The 9,601-nt window shown below is 38.9% G+C and overlaps 1 protein-coding gene across 4 annotated transcripts in view; it reads left to right on the top strand.

Moving 5' to 3' along the window:
- tmem108 (transmembrane protein 108) overlaps nt 1-9,601 on the top strand; it is a 72,818-nt gene that overhangs the window by 41,722 nt on the left and 21,495 nt on the right. For 3 of the 4 annotated variants that reach the window (XM_015395825.1, XM_015395827.1, XM_015395826.1), the window contains exon 2: nt 3,104-3,187. In XM_015395825.1, coding sequence (XP_015251311.1) covers nt 3,148-3,187 — 40 coding nt within the window. In that variant the 5' untranslated portion in view covers nt 3,104-3,147. Of the gene's footprint in view, nt 1-3,101; nt 3,188-9,601 lie in introns of all 4 variants that reach the window. The other variant, XM_015395824.1, reaches the window with a different exon arrangement.

The raw sequence follows: 9,601 nt of genomic DNA on the forward strand, positions 1-9,601 counted from the left end.
ACGTGAGTTTTAAAATATCGGCTGTCGGATATCGACCAAAATCCCAATATCGTGCATCCCTAGTTTAAATGGCATTTTTAGTGGAATGCAATTACCAGGAATAATATTAGTCTAAGTAAAAGGGGTCTGTTTTCTCCTGGTAGCACACGTCTTTGTGTTGTGCTGCTTGTTTTTTTATAAAATCCAGTTTGGTGATGTTTTTTTTTTCACTTTGCTTCTTTGTGTTTGATGTTGGTAGGTGCCTGCCTTCACATTTATTGCTCCAAATATTTTCAGCCATTATAAGGTTGCCCCAATGACAGCTCTGTAAACAGAGTGACTCAGACGTCGTGATGTTGTTGCCTTGTTGCATTTATAAAAAGGAATATCTTCATGAAAGTATCCACTCTGAGCTTTGTCATCTGTCCTCACCCGTCAACTACAGCTGGCTGCTGCCTGAACCGTCATTCTACTGCTGCTGTGAAATTCAATTTCTCATTCTCTTTTAATATATATTTCTGTAACACCCTATTGTTTTAGACCAGGCTTCTGTCTTATAATTGAAATAATAGCACTGTCCTTAAATGAGGGAATCTTAGCCTTTCAGTGTTTGAGATGCTGCTCTGAGATCTTTTATGATTCCCTGGATGACTTGTGGATGGCCTCTTGGACTAATATTGGTGGGTTGGCTAATCCTGGAAAGGTTTAACCACTGCTGTGTGTTTTATCCTTTTATTGATGATGAACTTGATATTTTGTTTGAATTCCAAAGTATATATAATGGTCTGGGAAACTTACTGAACAATACTTTTTAATGGTTTTGTTTCTTATCTGTTGTTCACTGAGATCAAGAAACGCCGCTTAAATAATATATTTTAGCTTACTTCTTGTTGTCAAGTGTTTTTATTAAAGATTCTCTTTTATTCTATAGATTATTTGTAAAATCATTATCAGAAAACAGTTTTTGCATTACTTTGTTGTTTTTTTTTTTTTAATAATACATTTGTGAGGGTTTGAATACTTTTTCACTGCACTGTTAACGATTTAAGATACTATTTCAATGTTAATTTTCATGAACATTAAAATCCTTCCTCAGTGATATATGTTTTTTTTTTATATTTTCATTTAGAGTTTATAATTACATTTTGACTAACTTATATAGAAAAAGTAGCTTCTAAAAAACTGGACTTTTGTATCTAATCACTTTGTTTTCTTTTTAAATAGCTAAACTTGATTTTGATATTTCATAGTAAATCTTCCAGTTGCTTGTTGGTTAACATTTAAATGTTTTGTCCTGATAATGAGCAAGTAAATAGGTCTGTTAATACTTTCAGACATATGGATTTAGTATATTTTAAAAAGCTATTGGTGTGAGAAGTGTTTTGTGCAGGATCATTTCCCTCAAAGAATGAAACTTATAAGCCTCACAAACTGCAAGCGTCTCCAATGTAAAGAGTGAAATGAGGCGAATGAGTAGGTTTTAATTTAGCAGAAAGCAATGTGAGTCATTCTCTAACAGAATACCACTCATTACTTGCTGAAAAGAATGTACTGGTTTGGTTAAGGAGGGCTTTCATTATTATTCATACTCCTTAAACACTTCTGGCTTTTGCCACTTTACAACCAGATACATGAATGTATCGATTGAATTCGTACATGAAAGACAAACACAAATTGGTTTACAAGTATTATTCTAACAAATAAAAAAGCTGAAAAAATGCAGTGTGCAAGAATATTCAATACTTTGTGAACCTACATATTACTGCAATTACAGCTGCAAGTATCTGTCAGCTTTGCATCAGTGTATATGTTTATACTATCCAAGGACTGACATTTGCAAAAAGAGCTCAAGCTCAGTCAGATTAAATGGAGAGTGTTAATGAACAGCAGTGTTCAGACACTGCTACATATTCTGCTTAGGTTTAGGTTTTTACTTTCACTGGCCCATTATAACACATGTTAACTATTCCATTGTAGCCTTGGCTTTATTTTTAGGGTGGTCATCTTCCTGTATGGTGAACCTTCACCCAATGTCTCAAGTAGAATAGAATAGAATTCAACTGTATTGTCATTACATTGTCATAAGTAAAAAACAACAAAATTCACTCTCTGCATTTAACCCATCCCCTTGGGGACCAGTGGGCTGCCATTGTCCGGCGCCCAGGGAGCAGTGTGGAGTTAAGGGTTTTGCTCAGGGAGCCAGAGTGGCAGTCTGTGGGAGTGGGGCTTGAACTCAAAACCTCTGGGACCTCCCTAGTGGTGGCCTAGTGGGGGCCACCAACAAAATGTTGGATTCTTTTGCAGACTCCCAGCAGATTTTCTTCCTGTATTTGTCTCCATCTATTCTCCGATCAACTTTGACCATCTATCCTGTCCCTGCTGAAGAGAAGCACGCCCAGAGCATGACGCTGCCAACACCTTATTTGACAGTGTACAATGATGTACAGTGTTAGTTTTCTGAACCTATAGCATTTGGTCTTGTCTGACCAAACACTGTGTTCTATATGTTTGCCATTCCTGTAACATGGCTTGGGGACACAGCAAAGCCTGACTTCTTATGGTTTCCTTTTAACAATGGATTTCTTCTTGCCACTCCATAAAGACCACATTTGTGAACGGCATGACTAAAAATTGTCCTGACCTGTCTAGTGTTTCCCTGTTTGCTTCCCAGTCTTCTCTTAACCAACCTCTGAGGTTCTCACCGAGCAGCTGTATTGGTACTAAGATTAAATAAGAGACAGGTGGACTCTGTGACGTCATTAGCTATCATCAGGCAACTTCTATACGTGATGGATTGCAAGAAGAGAAAAGGGGGCTGACACCACATCTTTTAATTTTTTATTTGTCTCATCAATTATCATTTTCTTTCTGCTTCACAACAGGTTTTCACTTTGTGTTGGTCTTTCACATAAGATTACATTAAAATATATGTATGTTTGTGGATTTAATATTAACAATCTGGAAAAGTTCAAGGGGTATGAATACTTTTGAAAGCCACTCTCGGTGAATTTAAGAGGACAGCCTTGATAGGTTTGCTCTATACAACTTTGTCCAAACCTAATCACACAGATGGACGTGATTTTGATAACTAAGGGTTTCGTCTAACATGCTGTTCTTTTACCAGAGAACCATGAGCACTGTGGAGGAGGACCCGGATCACAGGATACCATGAAGACAAGTCTGCAGGTCCTGCGCTGCCAGCTGCTGTGTGAGTAGATGATGGAAATGGGAGTGGGGGGTGGGGGTGGTTGGGGGTCGGGGGGGTCTAGGCTATGTCTCCCTATGCAATAATAGCAAACATTTCAGATAAAGAATTATACCTGTAATTTAATGCCCTTTCTAAGAAGCTTTATGATTCTATCTATAAGAAAACCAATTCCTTTTCATTTATGAAATATGACAATATTAATCTAGAAATATAAACATGCTGATCAGCTTCATCAGTTTGTGATTTTAAAGTAACAATTTTGTAATTAACCCTAATTGTTGGAATCACCCCTTACGGTGGAAAAGAGTGGTGATGGCAAGGTGGGCTTATGCTAACCCCCTTCCAGTATTGATATAAAAGCACAAGGATGACCAAGTTCCCCCTTTGCGGAAAGCGCGGCCCTGTGTGCTTTTTTGTGTGAACAGATAGCCAGCATCAAATAAAAAAAAAATAAGCCTCTTTCACACTTTTGTCTTTCCACCAGGTTTTAACTGAGGCCTAACACCAGCACATATGTTTTAATATGAAAAAGTCTGATTTCCAGACGATGACTACTTTAAGATATGGATATATTAAGTAGACAAATTATTAAATAAAAGTTAAAATTGTTAAGAAATGTGCTTTGAGTATATTGAGGTGCCATGTGATAAATAAACTAAATTCACGACATAAACAGATTAGGAAGAGAATCAGTCACTCTGTTGAAGCTCCGGCATTTCTCTGTGGAGAGAATAACCTTCTAGATGGTAGCCATCTCTGCAGCAGTCCACCATGCAGCAGGCCTGCATCGTAGAGTGGTCAGATAAAGCTAGTTCTTTATAAAAGGCACATGGCAGCCTGGTGTGTGTGAAAAAAGACACTGGGATGACTTTCAGACCACGAGAAATAAAATTCTCTGGTCGAATGTGACAAAGTCTTTGGTGTTAATAATTTGTCATGTTTGGAGAAAAAAAACAACCACGACTGATATACATGCCAATACATCCATACAGTGAAGCACTGTGATGGTTACATCATGTTATGGGGATACGTTTTAGTAGCAGGAACTAGCCGACTGGTCAAGATAGAGGGAACAAAGAGTGCAGCAATGCAGATAGACATCCTGCATGAAACCTTTCTGCAGAACACTCTGGACCTCAGACTGGGTCAATGACCCAAAGCACGAAGCCAAGATCTTAAAGGTGTGATTATCCTGGAGCGGCCAAGCCAGAGTCCAGACTGAAATCCTATTCAACATCTCTGAGATCTCAACATAAATATCCATCCAATCTAATGGAGCATCAGATGTTCTGCAAAGAAGAATGGGCAAAACTGCCTAATGAAATGTGAGCTGGGTTTGTAGCATCAAACAAAAAAGATTTGAGCAAAGACTGTAATTTGCCATGGAAATAGGATTTTCTTTTATTTGAAACCATCTCAAAAACACCTTTCACATTGGCATAATCCCCAAATTGTGAGTCAAATTTGGAGGATATATTTGGAAAAAGGCTGAATAGCATAGCAGGAAAAGGTACAGTGCTGTGAATACTTTCTGGAGTGTCTGTTAATATCTCTTTATCATCTTTTTTAGCTTTTTAGGTAGCTTTACTCTGCATATAGAACTTGAGTTAGAAAATCTCAGTATGTACTGAAGGTAAGAGACTTTTCCTTTTTGAATTTAATCACTGAAAGGAATTAAATTTTTTATGAAATTCTGAGATCTGGAGCTGTTAAAGAATAAGCTGCTAAATCTCACCGGACAGCATAAGATAATAAAATATCCTGATTCATAAAAGTACCTCCACAACCCTGAAATTTGAAGACATGGCATGATGTCTAAACTGCTTCATCCCTTCATTGCTTGTCACGTCTGTGCTGTTTGAAATGTACAAGCTCAGGGAAGAGATGCTCTGAGCTTTGGCAGGATCCCAGTGTGGAATGTCACATGAATATGGAAGAGGAAGGTCAGACTGAAAGCCACCAGCGCTCCAGGACACTTCTCTAAAATGGCTGGTGATATCTGTATTCTCCCCCCAAATCGCACCTCAGGGCAGAGGAGCCACAGGCAGTTTCTGACAAATCTACCTCAGTCCCTCAGAGGAGATAAACACTGACTGCTGTGGGATGACGCCTTAAGCTGTCATAGCGGTGGAAGAGAAGTCATGTTGGAAAGGAGGAGAAAGTGTGGGTTAAAACTGTAGATTCAAAGTTTATATCACAGACATATTTCAGAGAAATCTTATTTTCTGTAAATTCCCTCTTTGAAATATAATCGCAACTTTCTTTCATGCTTTCTTTTTGAAGTTCAGCGGAGCCCCAGGTTTCCATCGGCACACTTTCATTAGGATTTTATTTTAAGGTTAGATGGAGCCGAAGGGCCAAACTGAGACTTGTGTCTCTGAGCAGTGCGGAGAGATTTGTCTCACTGGAGGAGCCATCTATAGGAGACGAAGAGCTGAAGATATAATGACTAAAGGATCATATAGCATATAATCTGTCAGTATTGCACATTCCTCCACTTTTTAGCCATAAATTAGCCAGACTGGAAAATTTTCATCAGGTAAAGAAATTTGGAAATCTTTTGAAACGGATTTAGTTTTCTTTTTTTTTTAATTTTTTTTTATACTCTAATAATCCCAGATGGAAATTACTTCTCTGCATTTAACCCATCCCCTTGGGGAGCAGTGGGCTGCCATTGTGCGGCGCCCGGGGAGCAGTGTGGGGTTAAAGGTCTTGCTCAGGACCTTGCTCAAGCCCTAACCACTAGGCCGCCTCCCACTTTTCTGTTCTATGCAGACCGGGGGGGTGTCTAAAGTATACCCCCTGGACACTTAGAGTTCAAAAATTTAAAAAGGCCACAAATCAGGCTAGGCAGCACAGCTATTATGCAGAGACCTTTTCTATTTTTATTAATTGAAATCTACTTATGATGTAAAATGGGTAACACCAAGTATTCTCTTTTCATAACTACAGTTTTTACATTCTCTGTCATTTCACGGTAAATAGGGTAACATGTATCTGCTGATTAATTCACAGGTTTGCTTTTAAACAATATTGTAAACTTAATTAATCTTAATTAAATTTTTGTTTGAATAGACACATTCTCCACATCAAATAATCTGCAAACTTGTGGCAAACATGACAAACATTTTAGGTTTAGATCTATAATGATTGACACATCACTTTCCTACAAAAAATAAACTAAATGCTTTACCCCGTAAGTGGCTTAAAGTTAAACATGCGAAACAGTGTGGAATATATTCTTTTTTTTTATGGTAGCCAACATCACAATATGCTTAAACAGTGATTATCTATTTTTTATGAGCTTTTTTTATGCTTTAGTCATTCAGTAAGAGTTTAAGTTATTTAAGCATTATGCTGTATTTTTATTTCTGAAAATCTGTAGATGCTAGTCAAAAAATTTGGATCAAAGCAGCGAAAGCCTGAAAGGAAAATTGAATCTCTGAAAGACCTTCAGATTGCCCTGCAAAAACTATTGATCCAGACCTTTTGAAGCTCTTGCCGTATGCAAGGGAAAAGGCTGCATATTTCAACAGTCGATGAGAACATGTTTGATATTCTGGTTTGAATCCTTAGCTCTCTTTAAGGTTTCTATTATCCGTGGACATGTTTGAATTGTTTTAGAGCAGAGAACCAAAACTGTGAGCTACTTCAGACTCAATGTTTTCCCCAGATTCCAGAGAACTTCCTGTTTAATGTCTCCCCTTCCTGTTACATCCATGGCTGCTGTGACAGCAGCTAAATTTTTCCCCAAGTAAACAGAGCAGGGACTCTTTGTTGCTCTTGTTTCTGCATTCTCTCACTGTCTGATTCTAAGATAAACAAGTTCAAAGCTGCTGTAACTTGACAAACAATTTCTGAACCATTCAAACAGGAAGGCATTACCCTGTACTGAAAGCTTAGCCTCTTATCTCTGAGCTCACATCTGTGGAGTCCCCCTCCTCCCTCCCTCCTCCTTCATACTCCACCTGCTGCCCCGCCCATCCAGGCCTCCTCCAGTGTGTCCCAGACGTCCACAGGATGTGCCCTATCTATCTGTGTCCCCCCATGGGACAGGGATCTACCCAGAATAGTAGACATCCACGCCCAGAAGAAAAACCAGAAGAATTTGTCTGTTTGTGCCTTTGCTAAGATGACACCGTCATAGATTTCCTATCAAGATTAACCTCAAAAGCATCTACTTTTATGGGCTTAGCTCTTTACTGTAGTTATCGGAAAAAGAGTAGATAATCGTCATATGTAGAATTAGAGCAGTATAGGAAAAAAAAACTTTAAAAAGAGCAAATTTCATCATTCAAACTGACACCTTTTATAGTCTTGGCACATCTCCAAACAAAAAAAAATCCTGAAACTGAATAAGGAAACACTTATTGTTTAGATTCTAAGTTAGAACTCTAAAACACATTTTTTTTTTTACAGTTTTCTATATAATTCATATTTCGGCAGCCTGTTAAACAGTTATGCTCCATTTTTGGTAGTTTTGCACCGATACCGATACCAGTATCGGACGGGGCCCCGATACTGCCCTAAAATGGTGGTATCGGTATCGGCGAGTACCAACAAATAGGGCACCGATACCATTTTGAGAGCCATAAGTTTATTCAACTATTGTCACCCACTCCTGGTAGGCAGTAAAAAGTTCTACTGGATTCACTTTGTATTAGATTTTTTCCTGCTTCACAAAGGTAGGCAGCAGCTTGACAAAGTCATGATGGCAATTATTTTACATTATTATGGTATTGGTTTCGGCCGATACTGCACAGCCAAGTATCGGGTATCGGTATCGGTGCCAAAAAATGGCATCGGCGCAACACTAATTTTTGGTGACCACATCAGTGTAGGATACCAATCTACACTTGACCCTCTTCTTGGTGTTTGTTCACTCCATCACCTGAGTCCCTTGGGTTTTCCCTGACTGTAACCGCTAAAGTTAGAAATATGTGCCGAAAAAAGCACTGGTTTGTATAAACAAAGATGATATTTATATTGTGCATTAACTCCTAAAAATATTGAGTGCTAAAATAGCTGTTGTGGCTCAGTAACTCAACTAGCAACTGTCCAATACCATACGTTTTTGACAACATCTGAGTGTAATGCATAACTTTTACCAGAAGGAGGCAGTTTTAAGAAGACTTTTCCACTGCAACTCCTGGTTTATGTACTCAGCTAAAATCACAATGGGTCAATCAAAGGTTTACTTTCTCTTGAATCTTTGCTTTCCCAACAGTTTCATAACTCTAGAACTCTGTCCAAACGTCCGCCCTAACCCCTAGATCCCTCAATCACCTCATCATTTGTAGTGAACTCAGTTAAATGAGCGTTCTGACAGATGATCAGTACTTTTTGCTCCCTGTTGGTCACTTAACTCTGCCTCCACCGCGCGGTACCTGCACCATCTTTGTTATTAGTCGCCTCTGTCGCTAGGCTGCTGATGCCTTGACAGCAAGTCCCATAAAGCTTTGCGAGGAGAGCTCTCACGCAAAGCATTCCGGGATATATATCTTCGTCTAGTGACCATGGATGATAACTACTTTTCAAGGTGCATTGTGGGAAACTTCAAGTCTCTACTTTTTCATCCACTAGACACTCGGACACTCATTTAAAATGGCGTAACCACTATATAGTACCATATATAGTGCTTAGGGCAGACATTTGAACATAGCCTAGATGAAATAGATTGTGGCCACTAGGGTTGCTAGACCTGTAACTGGCCGTACCAGTCTAATAATAAAGTTGAGAAAAGAGAATCACTTTTACACCCGACTTCTTTCAGCCTACGCCAACAAAAAAAACCCCTTCCAAAAACCAACCCCGGTTTTCCCCAAGCAAAATCCCCTTCAACGTTTCCCCTTTTAACCCCCCTAAGAAGGTCTAAACTTTTTCCTTGCTTCAGCCATGACCAGTAGTCGAGCAGGCGCCCAAATTCTGGAGCAAAAGCATAAGCTCCATGACTATGTGAGAGCCTGTCGCCATAAAGCGATAGATTCTTCCAGGTCACATGACCTGGCCAATGAAGGTGCATCTTCTCCCAACTTGCATAGTCTGTATTTAAAGAGGGGAGCCCCGCTAGTAGTACTGACAGTGTAAAGCACTATATATTTGCCTGAGGAATCATTTTTAAATAAGTCAAATGCATCAATACTTTAAGTCACATATTTTGCGGTGTGTCCTTGGTCCTACATTTTATGCTGCATTTTATTCACCCCGAAACCTGAAACTGGGATGTCGAAGTGAGGAAATTTTGAAGGTGATACTGCTCTAGTCTACTGCTCTACCTCATCCTTGCCTGCATATGGTCGCTTTGCCCTCTGTTACAATAATGACAATAAAACTGTTATGAGGAGGATTTTGTGTATAAAACGTCATAAAATGATAGATAGATAGATAGATAGATAGATAGATAGATAGATAGAT

The sequence above is a fragment of the Cyprinodon variegatus genome, unplaced genomic scaffold, assembly GCF_000732505.1.
Source record: "Cyprinodon variegatus isolate N-32 unplaced genomic scaffold, C_variegatus-1.0 Scaffold762, whole genome shotgun sequence".
Classification (NCBI taxonomy): Eukaryota; Metazoa; Chordata; class Actinopteri; order Cyprinodontiformes; family Cyprinodontidae; genus Cyprinodon; species Cyprinodon variegatus.